The sequence below is a fragment of the Megalobrama amblycephala genome, linkage group LG9 (assembly GCF_018812025.1).
Source record: "Megalobrama amblycephala isolate DHTTF-2021 linkage group LG9, ASM1881202v1, whole genome shotgun sequence".
NCBI lineage: Eukaryota > Metazoa > Chordata > Actinopteri > Cypriniformes > Xenocyprididae > Megalobrama > Megalobrama amblycephala.
This window is the reverse complement of record NC_063052.1, coordinates 41218850-41244985: the sequence shown is the minus strand read 5'-3', so window position 1 is coordinate 41244985 and position 26136 is coordinate 41218850. Positions and strand designations below refer to the sequence as shown.

Here is a 26136-nt window from a genome sequence, read left to right as displayed (position 1 = left end):
CAACTAGAATAACTCTACCTGATGATGAATGATCAATCAAATGACCGCTGTAAGTGAAAAGCCACAACAACAGCAGATTCAAAAGTTTGAACCTGATGAGAAAACAGAAGAGCTCTGATATCACACATATTTCATAAAGACATTCATACAGGGATAAAAGCAATCAAACAAACAAAACAAAACCTTTCACTTTCATTTTGTCTAATTATTTAACACTTACATGACGAAAATGCCTAATAAGAAACATCAGACTATAACTCTTAGAGAAGATTGGGGCGTCACCCTTTCAAAGAGTAATAATGGGTAAATCAGGTATAGGATACCTCTTTACTGACAGCTTCAGTATCTTTTTTCCTGAGAGTGTAAATGATTCTTGTGTAATAGTCAAAATCATCATACTCATTGTCATAATCACAGTAATGGATACATTCTGCATTAATATGCTGATTAATTTTCTTGGCATCACTAGCAAGTTTTCCACAAACAGAAACACAATTATTAGTATAATAACAAAAAAACAAACAAACAAAAAAAAAATCACAGACTGGATTTATATTTTAAAACATAAATACTTACATGGTAAATATTCTGCAGGAGTGTTCTGGTGTCTTCATAAATCACAGCTCGTTTAGAGAGACTTCAGTGAAAACAAAACTAAAAGAAAGGCACACGTAGGTGAGAGTTTCCATTTCAGTGAAAACAAAACTAAAAGAAAGGCACACAGGTGAGTTTGCAGACACTGGTAATTTGATGCCCCTCACTAATGATGAGTATATTTTTCGATGTTATTGTTCTCTAGTTATTCTTTTAAAGCAGAGACAGCTGAAATTTAACATAACTTTAATCTGACTTTTATTTCAAACTTATGCTTGTTTTCATTGCATGTGACATGATGAAGCAGTGATGAAATCTGACATGATGAAATCTGATCTCAGGTCAGCTGTTAGAGCTGGGTCACATGACTGATGTAAAAATCACAGAGCAGAAAAGTCATTCCTTCATTCGGCTTCTGTGTTCAGAGTTTAAAACATGTCAGTATTTAAATTTGATCATTAGACCACAATGCAGAGACAGTGAAACATAAAGTGTTTCCATGTCATTTCCAGAGCAATGAAAACCATTATGTTATGCATTTGTCTTGTTTTAAACTTTTAGTTTGCTTTTTGTTATGTTCTTGTTTCCTGAGTCAGTTTTTGTAGTTTTTTTAATCATAATTACATAATTGCTAAGAACATACAAAACCAACAGGTAAGCACAATTACATGATACAAAATCAGGAACATATTATAAAAATGACACAGTGAGACAGTTCTGGGGCTTCAGAGTTGCTGGAGGTAAGGAGAGTGTCTGGGTAGGCTTTAAGTTCATTAACAAAAATAAAAAAGTTGAGGCTTAGAACCCCGAAATTTTTATTTGTGTAAGAAAAAATTTTGGTAGAAAAATAAATGTTAGGAACATAAAGAGTCAATATCAGGAAACATCTTTTTTTTAATAGAATAAAACAGAAGAAGTAATTTCTAAGAAACATCCTTTACCTTATTGGTTATTACATTTTTAGATGACAAAGTCCATGCTTCCTTCCACGGAATGTTGACAAACTGGCCATTCCAGTCGGACACAATATATGGGAAAGAATCTGTCAATCTGAGTAATGCATTACAATATTGCATTACTCCCTAAAAGAGTAACTAATTGCATTACTTAGTTACTTTTTATAGAAAGTAATGTGTTACATTACTTTTGAGTTACTTTTTCTCACCTGGGCTGGGCTTGTTTGTTTGTTTTTTAATAACAACAAAAAAAGTTTTATTTTTGGCAAATATAAAGGTCCTTTCATACCAAAAGTGAAATGAATAAGCCTGAAGGAAATGCATATTCACGCCTGTACAGTAGAGGGCACAGCTCAAACAAACCTCAGCTGTGCTGCTGTTCTAGACTAAAGAAGAATAGGATACAGGAGAAAGACGTTCAACACACTTATTATTCACAATGCAAGTTATAAATGAACCACACTGTAAATATAAAGAGGTCATGACTTTAAACTAGATGAATCATGTTTGCTTGATGCTAAAACAGTAATGGAAGCTGTTAAAGAGACAGGAATAAAAATAGTTGTTATTACTTGACATTGTGGCTTGAATTATTACTTCATTGACAATAGCAAACTCTGCAACAGGAAGATGAATATATTTTGATTGTGCTGGTTTGATTTACACTGTAAGCATATAAAACATAAAATAATGCATTAGAATAAAACTGAAGAGATGTGTAACTATAGCCTACTTTCAGTTTACTAAGGAGTGATTCTGGACAGACACAAGTATAGATAGTATTAAAACATTTCATAGAAATAGGTTTAGATAGATGGGTTGAAGTAATATTATTGGGTGTTTTTTTCCTCTGATCCTATCAGTGCTTCACACTCCAGTCAAGATGGTGGTGGTAATGCACAAGATAATGTTGTTGACAACCACAAGAAATTACATAAGAAGAAGTAAAGCAGGAAGAGGAAGTGCACTCATTCAGAAGTTGTGCTTATCGAAGCCACATCGACATGACACCATTCAGAAAACGTTTAACATGTAAGTGCTTATTTATATAGCCCACACTCAGGTTATATGTTTGTTTATAAACATGAAATATGTTTAGTTCTGTTTAGTCAAAAAAAGAACTTGCCAACCAACAAAATTCTGGTGAAATTGCTAATGGTTAAGAGCTAGTGAGTAAGTCTATAATTGTACTGATTGGGGACTCAGGCAGGGGATCCAAATGCAGCGTTTTATTAAAAGTGAGCGTGGTCGTACAGGCAGTGGTCAATAGGAACAAACACAGTGTCGGAGAGCAGGCAGAATCGTTGTCGTGAAGCAGGCAGAAAGATGTCAGGGCAACAGGCAGGGTATCACAGTCCATAAACAAAGCAGTAATCCAACAGGTAACAGGCAAAGATTCAACCACTATAAACAGACCAAGATGATAACAGGAAGACAGACAGCGATAAACGCTCAGAAATGCAAACACAGGGTAAGGCAAGACTTCGCGATTGACATGAGGAAACAGACAGCTTAAATACACAAATCTGATGAGCTACACCTGTGAGGTAATCAGAGCCCAATCACGGGGCTTGTGGGAAGTGTAGTGTGAAAGTGCGTGGGTGTGTGTCAGTGATTGAATGATGAGGACCAGCTGGTCTGTGGGTGTACAAACAGAGTCAAGAGACAGGGATTGTGGGAAATGTAGTGAAGCAGGCTGTGTGTGTGTGTGAGTGACTGTAGTGGACCTGAGTGGCAGGTGCAGGGTGTATGGGAAATGGAGTTCTGGTGTGAATGAATAGTCCGGATTGGAGTGCCCTCTGGTGACTGTGACGGGCACTCTCTTCTGTGATCATGACATAGCCCTCCCCCAAGGAGCGGCTTCCAGACGCTTTCACCAGACACAACAGAAGATTCCGGGAGACGGGAGTGAAGACCGGTAGTGAACCAGAGGTGGAGCAGATTTCTCAAGTAACATACCCAGGGCGGAGCACACGGCCATGGCGGAGCAGACGGCCAGGGTGGAGCAGACTCATGGGCAGGTACAGGGACCAGAGGAAATTCTGGAGTGGCTTCTGGGGCTAGAGCGGGCTCAGGTGTTGGAGTGGGCTCAGGTGCTGGTGCTGGTTTGCAGACAGGTTCGGGTGCTGGCTTGCAGACAGGATCGGGTGCTGGCTTGCAGACAAGTTCAGGTGTAGGGCTGCAGACAGGACAGGCGTGCAGACAGGCAGGGCTGACCCTTGGAGATCTGGAGACGACCCTTGGAGATCTGTAGGCGGGCTCTAGGAGATCTACGGCGGGCTCTTGGAGATCAGAGACGGGCTCTTGGAGCTGACCTGTGACTTTAGTAGGGCTGGGCGATATATTGCATGCGATTCTCACGCGCATTTCGTCAGTAAAGCCGGTTCCCTGATTACCGCTAAATCGCCACACCTGCTTTCAAATGAGCGCCTTTTAATATACAAAGCCGTAGTTCACAGAGAAGCCACGCAAAATCGCGTTCAGTATCGAAGATGAATCGACTTGATACTGAACGCGATTGCGTGGCTTCTCCGTGAACTACGGCTTTGTATATTAAAAGGCGCTCCATTTGAAAGCAGGTGATGGCGATTTAGAGGTAATCAGGGAACCGGCTTTACGACGAAATGCGCGTGAGAATGATGCTATATATCGCCCAGCCCTAGACTTGAGTTGATCTTGGGCTGGTGATGAGACTTGAGACTTGACTTGGGACTTGCTTGAGGCTGGCTCTTACTCGAAGCTTGACTAGGACCTTGATTCAAAGCTGACCTGAGTTGACTTGAAGTTTGACCTGAAGCTTGACCTGAAGCTTGACCTGAAGCTTGACCTGAAGCTTGACCTTGACTTGTGACTTGACGTTGACTGGTGGTTTGACTGTGTCTGGGGGTTTGACGGTGATCTGTGGCTTGACTTTGACTTGGGGTTGGACCCTGACAAGAGACTTGACTTGTGGCTGGCTCCACGCCTTCAGGCAAGGCAGCCATCTGACGTGGAGACAGAGGGAGAGAAGCCAATACGTTCAGGAACACGGAGGGAAGAGCCATCTTGACTGCAGATCTGGAGACAACCATCCTATCTGGAGACACAGGCGAGGCGGCCATCTTGTCCGGAGACACAGGCGTGGCGGCGGCCATCGTGTTTGTAGACACAGGCGTGGCAGTGGCCATCTTGTCCGGAGACACAGGCGGCGCTGGCAGAGCAAGGAGCTTGGGCGGCGCTGACAGGGCTAGAAGCTTGGGCGGCGCAGGCAGGGCAAGACGTTTGGGCTCTGGAGCGGACTCAATGGCTGAAACGACCCCTTTTTCTCCAGACACTGAAGGGGCAGCCATCTTGCCCGTGGGCACTGGCGAAACGGCCATCTCGTCCATTGCATCCAGAAGGCTTGAGTGTGTAGCAACCCGCGGACTCGAACTTGAGCGCATAGCAACCGGCAGACTCGAACTTGAGCGCGTAGCAACCGGCAGACTCGAACTTGAGCGCGTAGCAACCGGCAGACTCGAACTTGAGCGCGTAGCAACCGGCAGACTCGAACTGAGCGCGTAGCAACCGGCAGACTCGAACTTGAGCGCGTAGCAACCGGCAGACTCGAACTTGAGCGCGTAGCAACCGGCAGACTCGAACTTGAGTGGCAGGTGCAGGGTGTATGGGAAATGGAGTTCTGGTGTGAATGAATAGTCCGGATTTGGAGTGCCCTCTGGTGACTGTGACGGGCACTCTCTTCTGTGATCATGACAATAATTTCTATAGTTTACTATTTATTGAGGTTTTTAATTCAATGAATCCATGAGGATTTGATGACCCTCACCTGATGGATGTAATTGTAATTTATTGAAAAAAAAAAAAAAAAAAAGAAGAAAAGTTTATAATCAAACAAATTTTTGTTAATGTATTTAAATGGTGAATAAGCAATATGATAAAGGGAAACTGTTGGGTTTGGAATTACCTCAATTCATTTTGCTTTAATAACCTTGCAATACATTTTTTTGTGAAAATTACATTTGCAGATCGACCAAAACCAGCACACATTAGGTAATCTGTCTCAGTTGCAGCATGTTTTCTTTTCTTTTTCTCTTTTTTTCTTTCTTTTTAATTAGCTGCTTGGACAGGATATAATACAGTATTGTAAATACAAAACAAGTCTGAAACAGACAATCTAAACAATAAAACAATATAGTTTAGTTTTGCGTGTGATTATGTGAAGTGTGTGTTGGCGTGAGGTTGTGTTGTGCATGTGTCATAATATATATCATCTTCATGTATCTTAATATATAAGGAAGAAAGTTTGAGAAAGAAGAAAGGAGAAAAAGAAGGGGAAGGGGAAAAAAGGAACAGACTCTGATTTCTCAGATTTTCAAAACTTTGTCTCTTTTTTTCAAAACTTTCACACAGATCCAAGAATTGCACACACAAAATGCCTCACATCTCTTGCAAAATGAAGCACTGCATTCAAAATATCACAATCACATCTCAAAAGCAAACATTTGTCCAATGTTGCAAACACCTTTGCCATAATATTCTATTTTTGGATATATCACATTATTCAAAACCTAAAGCTCTTCTTTCATAAACTCATATGTACATTTCTGGTACAAGATTGAAAGCAATTGGCTGGAGAGATGCTGAAACCAAACTATTTATTTATTTACTGTAAGCATGTGTGGTCGTGAATACAGTATTACACAGTACGAAAGAAAAGAAATACATCAAACATGTAGTTGGACAGAAACAATGGTTGTGTTTGAAAAAGGACATTAAGATTCTTCCTGCTAGATTTTTGTGTGTTACACAGAGAACTGTGTGTTGTGTTTTGAAAAAAGTGTCGAAGGCTGAAAATTAGTGTGTGATTTAGTAGATTTGGTGTGTGGTTCTGCTGTTTGAGAGTCAGGTTCCAGAAATTGTGCAAGTAAAAGGATTTAAATTAATTTGCTTATAAGCTACAGAATATGTGGAAGACTGAATCGATGCTGGACTTACAGGTCTAATATTCTTAACAATCTGGAATAGTGACAGTAAATGTGTTGATGATGTATGTTTCCACTTCAAACTAAATTTAAAACTAATATAATTATTATATAAGTGTTGTGGGTGGAGAGTTGTTATGATTTAAGAGTTTTTGTATGTTGGAATGTGCATATGTTTGCATGTATGTACTGTATAAACTTGGGTGGCATGTGCATAAACAAGAATGTTAAGTGTATCTGTGCATGCATGTGTGTACATATGTATAAATATGTACAGTACAGTCCAAAAGTTTGGAACCACTAAGATTTTTAATGTTTTTAAAAGAAGTTTCGTCTGCTCACCAAGGCTACATTTATTTAATTAAAAATACAGTAAAAACAGTAATATTGTGAAATATTATTACAATTTAAAATAACTGTTTTCTATTTGAATATATTTCACAAAGTAATTTATTCCTGTGATGCAAAGCTGAATTTTCAGCATCATTACTCCAGTCTTCAGTGTCACATGATCCTTCAGAAATCATTCTAATATGATGATCTGCTGCTCAAGAAACATTTAATGTGTACAATTGTACAAAATATTTGTGTACAATATTTTTTTCAGGATTATTTGATGAATAGAAAGTTCAAAAGAACAGTGTTTATCTGAAATCTAATCTTTTGTAACATTATAAATGTCTTTACTGCCACTTTTGATTGATTTAATGCATCGTTGCTGAATAAAAGTATTCATTTCTTTAATTTCTTTTCAAAAAAATAAAAATAAAAATTCTTACTGACCCCAAACTTTTGAACGGTAGTGTATAATGCTACAGAAGCTTTGTATTTCAGATAAATGCTGTTCTTTTGAACTTTCTATTCATCAAGGAATCCTGAAAAAAAAAGTACACAACTGTTTTCAACATTGAAAATAATCATAAATTTTTCTTGAGCAGCAAATCAGCACATTAGAATGATTTCTGAAGGATCATGTGACACTGAAGACTGGAGTAACGATGCTGAAAATTCAGCTTTGATCACAGGAATAAATTACTTTGTCAAATATATTTAAATAGTACACAGTTATTTTAAATTGTAATAATATATCACAATATTACTGTTTTTTACTGTATTTTTAATTAAATAAATGTAGCCTTGGTGAGCAGACGAAACTTCTTTTAAAAACATTAAAAATCTTAGTGGTTCCAAACTTTTGGACTGTACTGTATATATAGTTAATAACTGCAGAAGAAACTATAACTTTTCCACGCATGAAAATGCTGGCTGATCACTGACAGTGGAGTTCAGTTGCAATTATGCTTTGTTCATTAAAAAATGTATATTTATCAGGATTATATCATTTATTATATTAAAATTGGTTGCACATTATTGTACAGTATGTTTACTTGCAGTGCAATTACCAAGTACTGGGTAATATATGTTAAATGTGTTAAGGTTAGGTTTATGGTTATTACATACACTGTAAAAAAAGTCAGTAAAATATACAGCAAAACACCGTCAAATTCCAACGGTAATGGAGCGTAAAACCAAAAACTTCCTTTTACTGTATTAAATAGATTGAATAACCGTTAATTGTGAGACTGGATAAAACTTTGTTTTTTACTGTAATAAAATGTTGAAATTATAAATATTTTCTGTGAAAACAAATAAATATGCATACATTTTACAATTAAATATTGTAATGTTGAAAATGTCTAAAAACCTTAGATTTTATGGTATTATTTGAGTAAAACTACATCTTTTGGGGTTGTGCACATTGGAATTCACAGTATAAATCTGTAGATTTTTAAGCAAACAAAAACATTCATTTTTACAGAAGCAAGATGTTAAAAAATCCCACTAAACACTGGACGTCGGATAGACATGCAGATCATGTCTATATTAGGTCCGTCGGTCCATGACCATTTCTGAACATCTATTCGACGTCCAAACTACACAGTTAAAAAAAAAAAAACTGTCAAATTTACAGTAAAATACCGGCAGCTGTGGTTGCCAGGAATATACCATGAAAAAAATGTGGAATCTGTAAAAGACAATACGGTATACTGGTTTTGTAACCCTAAATTTTACAGTAGACAACGTATTTTTTTTTTTTACCATAATCATGGTAGAAAAAAACAAATATATTTGTCAATTATACAGGTCCACTATTTGGACGTCCAACCACACTGTTAAAAAAAACCTGTCAAATTTACGGTAAAATACCGGCAGCTGTGGTTGCCAGGAATATACCGTGAAAAAAATGTGGAATCTGTAAAAGACAATACGGTATACTGGTTTTGTAACCCTAAATTTTACAGTAGACAACGTATTTTTTTTACCAAAATCATGGTAGAAAAAAACAAATATATTTGTCAATTATACAGGTCCACTATTTGGACGTCCAACCACACTGTTAAAAAAAACCCTGTCAAATTTACGGTAAAATACCGGCGGCTGTGGTTGCCAGGAATATACCGTGAAAAAAATGTGGAATCTGTAAAAGACAATACGGTATACTGGTTTTGTAACCCTAAATTTTACAGTAGACAACGTATTTTTTTTTACCAAAATCATGGTAGAAAAAAACAAATATATTTGTCAATTATACAGTAATTTTATGTAAAAAATGCAACTTTCCATAGCTTTTTACGGATATTTGCAGTAAAAAAAAAGTTATAATATAATAATATATACAGTAATTTGTTGTTAATTTAACAGTAATAGGATAGACCCTATTATGGTAAATAACTGTAAAAATAACAGAAATATGTTAAACCTTATTAAAACCTTTGACAGTAAAAAACACAGTGAAATTGTATAACAAATTACAGCATTTTATTTTGACCAGATACATTTTACGGTAAATTCCTGGCAACCACAGCTGCCGGTATTTTACCGCTAAAAATACAGTACAATATAACTATTTATGTTATTACCCAATTACTACACTAAGTACATGTATGTACATGCAGAACATGACTGTAAAATAAAGTGCTACCTAAAAATTATAAAATAGCATGGACTTTGTGCTTTGTAACTTTGCAGACTGTTTACATGCACTATATCAGCTATAACACAGAAAAGGTATATTAACAAAAGTATAATAGTTCCCCTTTATGTAAGAGTAGTACTGATAAACCACATATTCAGCCATTTTGTATTTCAGGTGGACTAATCGTGGTGTCAATCATGGTGTTCATGTTGCTAAAGATTCTTACATTTGGAAGTGAGTACTATATGCAATATTTTTAATGTCAATATTTTTTTTTTTTTAAAGAAAACATTGCATTATATTCTAACATTGCATTGTTTATATCCTCAGATTCTGCTCCTCTACAGAAGAGGTCCAATTGCCAGTGCTCTCTGTCTTGTGAAGGAGCACCTGAGCACCTGAAGAAACTGAAGAGCGTTCATGTTCGTGTAGATCATCAATCAGATACAGTTCATGAAGAAATATATAACATCTCCAGTGTATTCAGAGAAGATGGACACTGTTCTGTGGTCGTGCCGAAATGCTTACAGCGGGACACACAGTTCGTATTAAGAATATATTCCGATGAAAATAATCCAGTACCCAATCAACTCTACGAAGAAAAAAAGTTAAAGCCTGGTAAGGTCATAATTGATCTGAGCAATATGTTTTAAAGCATTAGTTCACTCAAAAATAAAAATCATGGAGAGACAGAATGTGCTTAAGCAGTTTTAAAAATGCTGGGTTAAAAACAACCCAAGTTGGGTTGGAAATGGACAAACCCAGCGGTTGGGATAAATGTTTGACCCAACCTGATCTCACGGCAATTTGTACTTATTTTACAATGTGGCTAATTCGTACAAATTCATACGATCTCGCTCTTACATCCTCACTCGTATTCATGTTTTTTGCTAAATTGTACGTATTTTATGAGTTACCGAATTCGTATGAATGACCTGCCCCTAACCCTGCCCCTAAACCTACCCATCATTGGGGTTTAGACAAATTGTATGCCTTCGAACGAGTGAGGTCGTACGAATTTGTACAAATCAGCCACCTCGTAAAATATGTACAAATTGGTTGTAGTGTTGGCTGGGTAGTTTTATTTAACTCAATTATTGTTTAAAAATTACTATATGTCTGGCTTAAAATAAACCCCAAATAGGTTGGAAATTAAAAATCAGAAACATAATTACCTGAGGCAACAATAATCAAAAGGTGACATTTATTAATAAGCAATTTAATTAATGTTTATTGTTTAATATTCATTAAACTTATTAATAAATGATCATTTAGTAAAATATTAATAATGTTTTGGGTTCATTTTAAGCGAGCAATACAGTAATTTTTACACAATAGTTGAGTTAAATAAAACTACACAGCAGGTTGGGCAAACATTTAACCCAACCCCTGGGTTTGTCCATTTTCAACCCAACTTTGGTTGTTTTTAACCCAGCATTTTTTAGAGTGTACAATTAAAGTGGATGCCTATTTTTTAAATGCCAATATTGAAAAAAGTTCACGTTTTTAACAGTCACATGATGTTTGAGAACTAGTCATGGTATTTTGACTGGGATTGAATACTTACAGAATTTTTGTTTTTTGGGTGAACTATTCCTTTAAAATTATTTTAAAAATGTAATTCTATTGTTGTACAGAATGAATAATTCTATGGCTCAAATTTTCCACAGAGTGTACAGAGAAAAACCTGAGAAGTAAGTGAACTAAAGAAGCCTTGATTCTTAAGCTACACACACCATAAGTTTCTATTTATATATTTCTTTCTCTCCCAACATTGAAAAATAAGCAAGAATTTTAAGCAGGAATTCATGCAAAGATTTTTTTTTCTGCCTCTGTTTAGGTGGTGCTGACAGGAACTTCTTCAACACTCTCTTGATCCTGCTGATTTTCTGCTGTTTTGTTGTTTTTTAAATTCCTGCCAAAGAAAAGGAGCCATTTTCAGCATTACATTCTGCACTCTATCATTTTGTACCTCATTCCAGCGCAAGACTACAGAACTTTTCTCAGACTTTTCAGAAGTTGGGTTGGGTGTTCTTCTTAGCGCAGTCTATGTAAGCTCTTGCACACTCACACTTTTGGTGCTCACACAGGTTCATTTTTACGTCAGAGTTCAGTTTGTTCCGATGAAATGTGTTCAGGAAACAGATCATATGAACAACAGTATGATTTTCTGAATACAATGGTCCTAAATTGTATGTATGTATATATATATATATATATATATATATATATATATATATATATATATATATATAACAAATAGATCAACCAGTAGAACGCAACAGAGAACTGACAACTGAACAGAATAAACACAGGGCTTAAATACACAGTGAACTGAAGATCTAACTGCTCTCTTGGCGGTCCTTCCAGCATGCACTGTCAAGCCTCTACAACTGATCTAGAATGCTGCAGCAAGACTGGTCTTCAATGAACCGAAGAGAGCGCACGTCACTCCTCTCTTCATCAGTCTGCATTGGCTGCCAGTAGCTGCTCACATCCAGTTCAAGGCTCTGATGTTTGCCTACAGAACGACCGCTGGCTCTGCACCACTATATCTTAACTCACTACTTCAGACTTATGCGCCGTGATGCAAGTGAACGGTGCCTTGTGGTGCCATCACAAAGGGGCACAAAATCACTCTCACGGACCTTCTCCGGGTCTGTTCCTGGCTGGTGGAATGACCTGCCACGCTCTATCCGAGCAACTGAGTCTCTAGCCATTTTCAAAAAACTGCTAAAGACGTATCTTTTTCATCAGCACTTGACCCAGTAATATTAGCACTTACTCTTTATTTATATTTTTACTTTTCTTTTTTCGAATTCTATTCTTTTTCTCCATCTATTTGTATTTAAAAAAGAAAAAAACCTTGCTACAAGCACTTTACTGGTGAAACTGGCACTTGACACAGCACTTGCATACACTAAACAGAACAAAACAACTCAACCGTGACAGTCATATTGTTTCCTAAATATATAATCAACTACTTTAAATGAATAATTTTATATTTCTCTATCATTTTTAATTGGATGTCATTTTTGGCAGCTCATTCATGGCAGCTATGGATGCAAGTGCCATTCTGTGAGCATGCATAGCTCTCGATTTTGCCTTTGATTAAGTGGCTGCCTCTGTGATTATGCAAATCATATAGACATTAAAAAAAAAAAAAAGTGAACACAGTGTGAACACAATCCAGTGGAGGCAGCTTTTGGATCAAGCCACTGTATCAAGTGTGAAATCACCTGTATGTTTTTTCCAATATGTCCTATATACTCACTTTTTGCATGGCTACAGCTTTACTTTTCTAAAGAAACATAGAGGACTTTCATTTACTGCACAAAATTAACTTGACTGACGGTACATGCCTAGTAAGTTCAGTAGCTGAGATGTTTTATATTTTCTTATTTGAACTATGCATCAGGTCACTGTACTGAAATAATAACTTGATCTGTGATGAAACAACTATTGATGTGATGAATATTAAAGTATGTTTGTTTTGTATGTTTACTTTTGGATTTCATTCAGGGTTTATAAAAATTGCCAAATGTGCAGAAAAAGCTTTGAGTAGAGCGTCATTTATCATGAAGATTTGATGAAGCGGGGTTAAATATTTTTTTCATATTTCACTACAACATACACATACCACATCCAATAAATCATGTATTTTCATTATGTGATTGCACATAAAAGTTTGAAGCATAAGTGATGAAACAGTACAGCTGTGATAAAACACAGCACTAGTTTAACACTTTAAGATTTGGAGGAAATGGAAACATTCTGTGGTTTTAGTCTCTGCATTGTTCTGAAACCTGTAAAACAACATATATATATATTTCTAAAACAGGTCACAAGTCCTTTTTTCTTGAATTGTCAATATTAGATTATGATGTCTAATGGTCATACCTGTCATGGTCATGAGACACCAGAGCCAATTGCCATTTCACAAAGCTGACGTATATCAGCTTGGCAAAGCTGGTGATGCTGGTGGAGACCTGGTCAAGCTGGTCCACCTGCTCAGCCCCTGGTCAAGCTGCTCAGTGCACGGTGCACCCATTGCCATATCTGTTTTTGCAGATATTATTTGTGTTAGTTGTTGAGAATGCTGGTGAAACCAGGCGATTTCATATCGGTCAGTCATGTTGCAGTTCAGACTGATGCTTTCATTCAGCTGGACACTTAAAAGAGTCACTTCATGTTCTGAAACATATGGGAAAAAATGATAAACCAATTCTCTGAAATTGTTTTGATAAAAATAACTGTAGGGGAGCGCGGGGCACAAACTAACGCGGGGTTAGTTGTAACACACGTGGTTTAAATACTTCCACACAAGATAGCATGAAGAAACGTATTTACTAGTTGCCATATCGACAATATATAGAAAAAAAATGGCGCCAAAATTCAAAAATCTTTGGAAGATATCAGTGAACATTTATTTAACAACAGCAAAAGTAAATTTCTCACTTAAGCTAATTTTTCATCTATATATATATATATATATATATATATATATATATATATATATATATACAGTACAGTCCAAAAGTTTGGAACCACTAAGATTTTTAATGTTTTTAAAAGAAGTTTCGTCTGCTCACCAAGGCTACATTTATTTAAATTAAAAATACAGTAAAAAACAGTAATATTGTGAAATATTATTACAATTTAAAATAACTGTGTACTATTTAAATATATTTGACAAAGTAATTTATTCCTGTGATCAAAGCTGAATTTTCAGCATCATTACTCCAGTCTTCAGTGTCACATGATCCTTCAGAAATCATTCTGATATGCTGATCTGCTGCTCAATAAACATTTATGATTATTTTCAATGTTGAAAACAGTTGTGTACTTTTTTTTCAGGATTCCTTGATGAATAGAAAGTTCAAAAGAACAGCATTTATCTGAAATACAAAGCTTCTGTAGCATTATACACTACCGTTCAAAAGTTTGGGGCCAGTAAGAATTTTTATTTTTATTTTTTTGAAAAGAAATTAAAGAAATGAATACTTTTATTCAGCAAGGATGCATTAAATCAATCAAAAGTGGCAGTAAAGACATTTATAATGTTACAAAAGATTAGATTTCAGATAAACACTGTTCTTTTGAACTTTCTATTCATCAAATAATCCTGAAAAAAATATTGTACAAAAATATTTTGTACAATTGTACACATTAAATGTTTCTTGAGCAGCAGATCAGCATATTAGAATGATTTCTGAAGGATCATGTGACACTGAAGACTGGAGTAATGATGCTGAAAATTCAGCTTTGATCACAGGAATAAATTACTTTGTGAAATATATTCAAATAGAAAACAGTTATTTTAAATTGTAATAATATTTCACAATATTACTGTTTTTTACTGTATTTTTAATTAAATAAATGTAGCCTTGATGAGCAGACGAAACTTCTTTTAAAAACATTAAAAATCTTGTGGTTCCAAACTTTTGGACTGTACTGTATATTTTTTTAAATTAGACTAATCTGATATTATTTTAAGGGTTATTTTAGTTACTTTATAAAACTATAAACTACTATACAGTTACGATATAACTGGCATAATCAACTTTAATGAATTTCTGTTGAGAAACCATGGAAAAAAGGATGAATAGAGGAAGAATGATGAAGGATGAAGGATGAATAGAGGAAGAACCTGAACATCCAGAAAATATTATTTCAAGAAATGTTCAGCATGTGTACTGTCTCATCTATCTTGTTTTGTGTGAGAGCTGTGAGTGGAGGGAGAGGAGTGTTTTTGTTCAGCTCTTTGTTTTTCTGAATGTCTGAATATGTCTCTTCATCTGTTTGTCCTGTATTGTTTTGACCAGTGCTGTATAGCTGTGTTTTGCAGAGTACAAATACAAAAGTATTTAAATTTAAATTTGTAAAAAAAAAAATGCTATTATTTTATATGAAAAAAATAATTATTGTCTTTTATTGACAAAATATTTTAGTTTGTCATGTATATTTTTTAATAAAGTCAGCTAAAATTTTAGCTGTCATATGGTCATGTTACAATGTGTCCCACCTATGGGGCATGTTGTCATATTTCACTTCCCTTCTTTGGGGTAAATAAAGAAAAAAGTATACACTGTATTAATGAAACAAAGCCACATATTTGTACCAGACATGTGTGGAATTAATGTGGAACAAAAGAAATTCCCTGAACTCTAAGTAGATTTACACAAACTGAAAAAGTCAAAAAGCGTTATCGTGCCCCGCTCTACTCTAGTATTTGAGGTTAAAGTGGTGAGTAAAGTGCAAGTTTAAACAGTATTCTTATCACTGGTAATTATTTGCATAATCAAGGAAGAAAAAACACAGAGGTATATTCATTTTTTCCATTTTGTGTGTCGATCAAACTAGGTGTTTCAGAACAGTGCAGAGAGTGGTTCTGTTTTCTAAGTGTTAAACAAGTGCTGTTTTTTGTAACATCTGTTTTATCACTCATGCTTATGCATTAATATAACATTAGTCAGATATTTTCTTTCAGCTTCCTTCTCAAACTTTCACTGCAGCAACAGTGTTTATTTTTGCCTTGTTAACGCGTTTAATTTTATGATAATTTTCCAAACGATCTCTAATTGACATTCTCTGTGTTCCGTGTGATTGGCTGTTTGCCACATGTGTCACACTATCACGTGCAGGCGCTTTAAACTCGTAGTGTACTTGCGGTATCTAGTCTTGACTACAAAGAGCTTAGAACCCAAGAGGCGACACTCTGATACTTTTTAAAACATTTTTAATATTTTTGATTTGTTGATGATTTTAGTACATTAATGGATCTTGAGAGCTATGCAGGCCTCACTGAGCCATTGGATTTCATCAAAAATATCTTAATTTGTGTTCTGAAGATTAACGAAGGTCTTACGGGCGTGGAACGACATGAGGGTGAGTAATTAATGACAGAATTTTCATTTTGGGTGAACTAACCAATTAATTTCTTTTCAACTTTTTCATCTTGGACAACATGGGGGTGAGTAAATTATCAGGAAGATTTTATTTAAAAGTGAACTAATCCTTTAAAGGTGCTAAAGAGGATTTTTTCGTCGACTGAGAATCCAAAGACAGTTAGTGAGTTTTTGAAATGAGCGCATGCGTAAGAACAGCCCCCCTGCTTCACAGCTCATTTTGAGGGAACGCCTCCCAAAACTTGTCCAGGATTATTGGAACACGAGTGTTGACCACCGGCATTCGCTGTGTCGTGTTAGTGGATTCATTATGTCGGACTCACCGCAGGTAACTCATAATCTGCAGTTGTTACTCCTGTCTCCTGACAAAAACATTGCATGCGGCGCCTGTGGAGTGTGGAAAGTTACTGGAGCGTGCAGCCGCGCACGTCTCTCACAAGGAACGTCATGGTAGTGATTGACAAACCAGAGGGCCAATCGTTTACGCGATGATCGATTGGCTGATGTTTTTAAGGCCCTACCTCGTGCATAGATGATGTATATTAATATTATTCCTTTCAGTGCACCTAATAAATAGTCTTTTATCAGTTAGTAAAGACAGTTTCAAGTAATATTGCAAAAATGTATAAAACAAAACATCCTCTTTAGCACCTTTAAATGCCAAATCCTTAAACACAGCCACAGTTCTTATAGCTTTCAAGTTTTTAGAAGATTGAATAGAGTCAAAATACATTTTCATCTCATGTTTAAATCTTAAAAAAAGACGTATGCACTTTGAAAATGTATATTAATCAACGTGAAACAGAAAAAAATAAGGCTTATAAAATAAATGTAATTTTTCTTTTCACATTCATGAAAGCCAAAAATTACATTTCTGTATGTAAAATTAACATTTGGATGCACATAACATTTAATAAAGTCACAAATGTCACACCAAAATGTCAGTGTATGAGAACAACTCCAAAATAAATGTGAAGCAGTTTCAGGTTTCTCTAAACAAAAAGAACAGAGGGTATTAATATTATTCTTAAGAGAGAACACTTATCTGGGTAAAACCTATGAATTAACTTTAAGATTATTTCTCTCATTTTGTTAGTTAGATACTTGTGAGGTATTGTTCATAACTTTTGTGATTGGCTGTTTGCCGCATGTGTCACACTATCACGTGCATGCGCTTTAACTCGAAGTGTACTAGCGGTATCCAGTCTTGACAGGACAGCACCGGCTGTTCGTCTTCTCTTCACGGTGAATCCCGGTTATGTTAGACACTCTGGCCCTGATACCACTGAGAACTTCCGCGTTCATTCAGACAGCTTAAAATGCTGTCACGGTTTTACGTGTAAGTATGTTTAAATTATTATAGCCCCGCGCCAGTTTGCATGTTTGTCTTTTATTTTGTTGTGGAACTATGACGTCACGGTAGCTAGCATCACGTTGACAATCTTAACCCAATCATAGGCTTTTGGATTATCGCAAAAAAATAACTTATAACCTACTCTATAGAGGCTGTAAAAGCAGACTTGAGGTTTAAAGCGTGAGCCTATAGCCTCTGGTTCTATATCTAGCCACTTGTTAGCAACCGTCATTTTATTTTTTATGTTTTATGAATTTAGAATAAAACGTGAAAGTGTCTTGAGCTTGTGTTAACCACGGACCTTATTTCAGGCATTTAACGTTAATGAAAAAACAAAACAAAAACACACACAAACAAACAACAACAACCCATTGACTTCTGACAATGAAACCGAAAGTGCTAAAATGCTAACTCTAGGTTTTGGCCTACAAACATTCTGGGTAGTGTAGTTTTCTTTGTTTGAACAGTTTAATAAAAAATAATTGGTCTAGTGCAATATTATATTGAAAATTTCTCCTTTCTCAGACAACAGACAAATATTATAAAGAGCAGGAAATAAAAGATTGCACATAAAAAAAGAATTAATATAGAAAAGTGCAAAGGCTTGTCTGTAAGTTTAAGTTCCTATATTAAACTGCACAAATTCTTTTTCATTTCATTGATTATATTTAATCTTTTGAGTACTGTTACACTTGCTCATGTACAACTGAGTAATATTTAAAATTCTTAAGTATAGTCATATTATGAAATACTATTAGTACATTGTTATTATTGTATCATTACAATAAATGAAGGTTTAATAAACACTCAGCTTATGGTCACAAGTATTATGCAGTTACATCTCAAAACGATTCATATCTAACACTAGTTGAGTGCTGAATTTACTTGTTATAAGTATGAAAATTATGATTAGAGTTGTTAAATTTCGAGAAAAAATTCAAGATAAAATGTTGAGAATAAAGTCATTAAATTATGAGTTTATTGTCAACATTTTATCTTGTTTTTTCTCGAAATTTAACAACTTTAATCTCGAGATGGTTTTATTTTTTTATTATTGCTTGGCTCTAATCCTCTTCTGTATTAGGGTATGCAGCAGGATTGTTAATGTAATTATTAATTCACTGCAGTGAGAGCATTGTGGTTGGAGACAACCTCAGTATTATTTATAACCTTTATATTAAATGTTTAAGCAATCATTAAAAAATAATCTATTATCAGCCAGGATTTGTGTCCTTTCTCTCTGTGAAGAAAGAAATGTTCTGAGTTAGCTCTGCTACTGTAACATTGTCACTTTAAATAAAGATAATTAATGATCATGAAATAAATGATCATGTTGTACATAATCATCTCTTTTCTGTTCTCCTCAGGCCCAAACCATTGATTTTACTGCTGTGGACCAACATTTACTGTGCAAGTGAGTATTTTATTCTTGCATTGTGTTTTAATGTCAGTATTTAGTAGACGAGTTTTCATTGCAGATTTGCGCAAAACTTTTGTGACCATATATGGGGTGTTTCTGACTAATATCTGTTTCCTGGTTTTGCATAAATTGTGGTTTTGTTATTTAGAATCCAGTATTTTTTTTGTCTTTTATGAGTTTAATAAAGAATCCGTGTCGTCTTCTGTCCAAACATACCGTGCCCTCTTTAAAGAATGATTTTTACATATGCCTGTAAATGCAAAAAACTGTTTCCATTGCAGTTTTGCAATATATTCCTTTTTCAAATTGCCTGAAGACCCACCTCATGCGAGGATATAAACCTTTTTTGTGATATATTGACATGTTTCCATTGGGTGTGTTTTTAATTTGCAATTTCAATTAGAAGGATAATTGAAAGGAAAACAGAGATCACCATCCCATTGTTTATATCCTCAGGTTGTGCTCCTCTACAGAAGCTGTGTACCAAGTGTGCTTTATCTTGTGATGGAGCAGTGGAGCTGAAGGAACATCAGAGCGTTCTTGTTGTTGTGGAACATCAATCACATGATGTTCTTCATGAAACGCGTACTGTTTCCAGTTTATTGCAAGGAGGACGATGTTCTGTGGTCGTGCCGGATTGTTCAAAGTGGGGAACAGACACACCGTTCACATTAAGAATGTATGCTGTTGATAAAGACTCAGTGTTTGACCCATTCTACGTCAAAACGGCTGTAATGCCTGGTAAGGTCACAAATCATCTCACTTTGCCCTGGTTTCACAGACAAGGTTTAAAGGATTAGTTCACTTCAGAATTCAATTTTCCCGATAATTTGTCATCCAAGATGTTTTTATTTCTTCAGTCAAAAAGAAATGAAGGTTTTCAGAGGATTTTTCTCCATATAGTGGACTTCACTGAAAATACATGTCTGCCTGGCATAAAGCCTGTCTGATTCGGATGTGTAATATCACAGATATGCTTCTTCAGTCTATTTGCAAGGATTTTACCGATTATTTTGGTTTCAGCGGGTAGTAAAGAAATTGGTCTGTATGATGACACTAACAGCCGGTCACAACCTGGCTTAGGTATAAGAACAATATTGGTGTCAAAATCATATACTTTTTAACCACAAATGCTCATCTTGCACTGCTCTGTGATGCTCCACGCATGACGTAATCATGTTGGAAAGGTCACACGAAACGTAGGCGGAAGTACCGATCCAAAGTGAACGTCAAAGACTAAATCAAATGCCCTTTACAAAAAAAGGTAAAACTGAATTTGAAGTCGGAGGAGAAAATAAGGTGTGTTTTTTTTCTCTGTCACGTGTGACCTTTCCAACGTGATTACGTCATGTGTGGAGCATCACAGAGCAGTGCAAGACGAGCATTTGTGGGTAAAAAGTATATGTTTTATATTTTGAAGCTCCACTGAAACATTTGGACCTTCAGTGAAGTCCACTATATGGAGAAAAATCCTGGAATGTTTTCATCAAAAACCTTCATTTCTTTTCCACTGAAGAAAGAACATAAACATAAAACATCTTGGATGACATGGGGTGAGTAAATTATCAAATAATGTTTGAACTGAAAGCAATTTGCACTGATATATCTTAAAATATGTCAGTGCCATTGTTTTGTCTCAAGATTCACTACTTAAACTACTTAAATGTTCTAATTAAACTAAGGCCTAATCCTGGCATAATCTAAGCCCTGTCTGTGAAACCAAGCCTTTGTATTTTAAAGAATTTGTCAGTATTTACTCATCCCTATTCTGTCCCAATGCAGTAATATTTTCTTTCCTCTGTGCAACATAAATATGGATAAATAATTACAGAATTTTCTTTTATGAGTTAACCTTTTTTTGCACATCTATATACATCCTGAACAAGTGATTAATTTGCTCAGCTTCACCTTCCACAGACTGTGCTTCAGTGGACCCACTAAACCCACTGAACATAAAGAGTAAGTAAACCTATGTAGACTTGATTCTCAAACACCCCAGAATTTTGTATTGGCTGAAAAAGTGACTGTGGCAAAAAGTGGCATTGAAACTCATAGATTTTCTTTCTACCCACATATCTTTTAATCCAGATGATGCAGATAGGAACCTCTCTAACAAACTCCTGATCCTGCTACCGGTTTGCCTTTGCATCTACTTCTACATTAAGCGACCAAGATGTGTAGCAAATAGACACAGCAGCTACTCCATATAGTGATATGGCGTAATATATGGTGCTATTTTTGGATTGTAACTCTACTATTAATGTCAGTGAGGGACAAATCTTGATATGCATACAGTATTACAGCACATGAAACAATCCTTTTGGACCATGGAATTTTTTTTTTCTGACCAAGAGACCTTTGTGACCAAAAAAAGTGCATTAAGTAGACATGTATTCTTGCTATGCCAGGCTGCTATAAACTAGAGCTGCACGATTCATCGTTAATAGATCACAATCTCGATTCAAACACTCACGCGATCACATGACACTGATTCACCTGGATCCATTAAAGGTGCAGTAAGCGATTTCTGAGAAACACTGTTGAAAGTTGAATGGGCCGAGTGAGTTAGGGGCGTGTCTACTAATGATGGGGGAGGGGCCTGTGTGGCATAGCATGTTCATGAATTTGGGGTGGAGCTATCAAGATAGGGGTGTGTTCGTTTTGGTGGTTTCAAATATCAAGTGTTTCTTAGAAATCGCTTACTGCACCTTTTTAAACCTTTGACAAGTACAATCACAGCGGAAGATTCACTTAACAGCCACCGGTGTCGCTAATAACAAGGGTTTCTGATTCTACATAGAGCCTCTTTAAATTAATTAGATATTTTATATAGATTACAACAATTTTATTAGAAGCTCTAGTAAATTACATGTTATTTTGTTTAGTTGTCTTTTCAGAATTATGAGAGAATCAGGATCTTTATTTATTTATTTATTTATTTTTTAAATTATTCTCTATTTATCTAGAATCGTGCAGCTCTACTATAAGCTATATTTTTATATCAAATGTCCTGTTTTTATGTCTTTCCCTGCATTCTCTTACCCATTTGTCCCCACAAAAACAACACTGCCACTTTATATGCCACTTTTCTTATCTTTTGATATCTTTATACGTATACAGCATTACAACATTTGAAACAGTTATTCTGGACCTCAGATCAACACAGCATTGAAGAACAATCACCTGTCTCAGACCAAAAGTGCATTAAATAGACAATTACTCTTGCTATATTAAAATCTCCTGCACAAAATTGCCAGTTAATATGATTTTTTTTACCTTTTTAAAATGCTCATTCAGTGCTCAATTGAAAATGTGAAACAATAATGTGAAAATTGCTGTATGTCTGTAACGTTTCTACATTAAATATTAATGCCTTTCAAATGTTTTCTTTGCAATTTTTTTTTTTTAAATAAAATGAATGGATTAAAAATTGGTTTTTCATTTACTAAGACTTCCAAGTGCGCAAATCAGCTGAAACTGCAACATCAGTGTAGAATAAATGCATCACTAATGTTTGCAAAACATAAAAAACATGGATGTACAAACATTTGGTATGAATGCAAGGTTTTGCAAGAGGCCTGAATAGTGCCCACATGAAGTGTTATGCTTTCGTTCAAGCTGATGTAGACCACATCTAAAAATATATATACAAAAAACATCTATAATATATATATATATATATTTTTTACATTTACGGCATTGCAGGTTTGAAGAACAGCATGTAGAAGCTTTTATTTAAAGCTTTTTTTAGAAAGGAAACGGAAACACTTTGTGGTTTTGTATCTTGCTTTGTGCTGTAACCTGTAGTTTGATCGACACATCACGAACCACAGACAATGGAGAAGGTTTTGTTCTTTTGTGTTTTTTCATGCAGGATTATTCAGCTCACTACCAGTGGTAAATATATTGTTTAAGCTTTCACATAATTTAAACCTTAAAATAGATGTTTTTATCTAAATAAATGCTAAGGATCACCTCATGATTTTCCCACCACCAGATGTTTCAGAACATGAAGTGACTACGCTAAGATTTCAGCTGAACGAAGACATCAGTCTGGACTGTAACATGACCAACAGATATGAAATCACCTGGTATCACCAGAACTCTGATTCTGGACGACTAACACTGCTGATGACTGCCAAGATCAGCAGTGCAGTGGGAAGAAAACTGCTAGTTACGTACAATCTAAATAAAAGTCGTCTGAAATTCATTGCAGATACAGAGATCACCAGAGTCTCTCTAGTTATAACTGGACTAACAGAGTCAGATTCTGGCCTTTATTTCTGTGGAACAAAGTCTGTGACTTCAGAGATGCACTTCGACAAACCCATCAGACTGGAGATCGAGGGTACTGTCAGTACTCAAATCTTCATGCTTTCAATGTGGAGATTTTTGAGAATTATTTTACTCAATTTATGTCAGTCATCACTAGTACTGGTGCTGCTGTGATCTGATCAAACCTCTTTCACTAAGCATTAAAGATGACCTTCTCTTTGTGTTTGATAAACATATTTACAATATTTTCAGGTAAGCTGACAGACAGAGAGGACAAATGTAATTCTGTTACAGAAACGGCAGATGTTGTTGAGGTCACAGGTGAGAGCAGATGTTATTCTTGACTGTGTTTCATTTCCTCACAACTCTGAGAATAAGTACTGATTTGTCAAGCATGTAAATCAGAATTCATTCTGCAAAATGTTTTTCTGTCTCTGTAGATGGAGTGACAGTGACGGAGCGTGTGTTGATGTTCGGTGGTGTTGGACTCGCTGCTTTTGTGTTTTTTCTGGCTACATTCATCGCAGGAGGAATCATTCACCATCACGGCTGGCAGAAAGGATGGAAAGAAGCCAAACGTGCATCTCTGATGAGTCAAAAATCAGCTAAATGACAAACTTGTGTGCTTTATTTTACAATCTAACTCAATATATTCCTGTCAGTTAAATCAGCATTGCTGTAGGGAAACATTAAAATAGACAACTGAGGCTCAGACATCTTTTGCTGTTTGGTCTGATATACTTTCATTTAAGAGGAACTGAGATGTTTTTGTGACAAACTATCACAGCTAATACCAGCAAACTTATGCTTTAATATCAAAATGAACATTATGTGTCTGGCTATACCTTTAGACTTCATCTGGAGGAGCATTAATATGTGCATATAAGTTGTTTTCAAGAGAAAATATAAATGTAAATCTCTTCTGTGGCACATAAAGCTTGATTTATTAAAAATGTCAACAGATGTCTTCAATGATAAATGTGTTGATCAAATAAACAGCAGTAAAACAAATTATGTGTATGTTTTCTGGCAGAAAGCCTGATCATTACCAAAGTGAAACCTCTTGAAACTATGTTTAAAGTCAGATGTCAGATCTGTTCTTACACTTTCAGAGGAAACGTGTCACATCATTGTCGTCCAATGATTTCCTGACTGATGCAACTGAACCATAACATTACAACAAACCAACTATACGTTGACACTGAAAGGGCACTATGGGAAGAAGACAAGCTGGTGGAGGCAGTGTGATGCTTTGGGCGATGTTCTGCTGGGAAACCTTGGGTCCTGCCATCCATGTGGATGTTACTTTGACATGTGCCACCTACCTAGGTATTCCCTGGTGTCTGTGGCCTCTTTCAGCAGGATAATGCTCCTGCCACAAAGCAAAAATGCTTCAGGAATGATTTGAGGAGCACAACAACGAGTTTGAGGTGTTGACTTGACCTCCAAATTCAATCCAATTGAGCATCTGTGGGATGTGCTGAACAAACAAGTCCGATCCATGGAGGATCCACCTTCACAACTTACAGGACTTAAAGGATCTGCTGCTCACATCTTGGTGCAGATACCACAGCACACCTTCAGGGGTCTAGAGGAGTCCATGCCTCGACGGGTCAGGGCTGTTTTGGCAGAAAAAAGGGGGACCAACACAATATTAGGAAGGTGCTCATAATGTTATGCCTGATCGGAGTAAAACTTTGACCACATGTATTTATTAATCATAACGGATCATAGGATCATGTGACATCTTCATTAAGGATCTGAAACTGTGTGATGCTGGGAAATACATTCCCAGAGTCCATTACACTGATGCCCGGACAGAAGCGGAATGACAAAACGGAAAGTGCGGACAGAGATGATGACAAACTAATGACACTGAACAACATAGTAAGTAAAACAGGAGACAATGAGAGATTCACAAAAACATGTTTAAACAGTGAGTTTAACTTTACATTAGTTAAAGTGACCTAGATTAAAAGATCAGTGGCCGGTTGTAGTTTATGCAAGTCATACATATCCTATTTTAAGATTGGTTATAAGTTTTCAACTCTGTTACATAAAAATTAGATTGGTTACTAATACTAATTAGATTAACTGGACAACAACAATATGGCATATCCTGCTTTTAATGCAAGTTGACATTTATTTAGTAAGCTCACTTTAAATTTCTATGTAAATGTAAAACCATATTGCAACCATTTAGTGTCTCTGTATCGTGGTCTAATGATAAAATTTAAATGTTTACATGTTTTGAACTATGAGCGGCCAAATGAAGAAATGACATTTCTTCCGGATATGTTTTCATGTCAGTCACGTGACACGGTTCAGTTCTTCACCGGTAGGATGTGTGAGATCGTTTCAGTTTTTTAAAATCATTCTTCTTTCTTTGTCGACGCTCGCTAAACTTGCAATAATTTATGAAGTTTTGATGCCTGATCAAAAGACTCAAGCAGAACCTTTAACATGTAAGTTTTCATGGTTTAAGAATCCAGCATGGGTGCTTTTGTGTTGTTTTAGTATATAGTTGTTTCTGTGTGGAAACTAACGTTACTTCTGCTAGAGATGCGGAAATGATAATCGGCTCGTTTCTATGAATGTCTCCGTTACTGTGATGATGATGGTGGTTTTTGTTAGTCGGGTTATTAATATCTTTATTAAATTATCACTGAATTTTGAAAGCCTGTTATTTGT

The 26136-nt window shown here is 35.8% G+C and overlaps 2 protein-coding genes across 3 annotated transcripts in view; both read left to right on the top strand.

Moving 5' to 3' along the window:
• Positions 1-26136, top strand: part of LOC125275939 — an 80079-nt gene that overhangs the window by 52066 nt on the left and 1877 nt on the right. Inside the window, exon 1 of one of the 2 annotated variants that reach the window (XR_007186553.1) lies at positions 25764-25910. The gene's annotated coding sequence lies outside the window, so the exon portion shown is untranslated. Of the gene's footprint in view, positions 25911-26136 lie in introns of those variants that run through there. The other variant, XR_007186552.1, reaches the window with a different exon arrangement.
• Positions 22840-24456, top strand: LOC125275943. Its single transcript, XM_048203300.1, has 4 exons — positions 22840-23067; positions 23168-23518; positions 23698-23766; positions 23886-24456. Exons 1-4 carry the CDS (start codon positions 23007-23009, stop codon positions 24056-24058), a joined length of 654 nt encoding a protein of 217 aa, XP_048059257.1. The 5' UTR covers positions 22840-23006; the 3' UTR covers positions 24059-24456.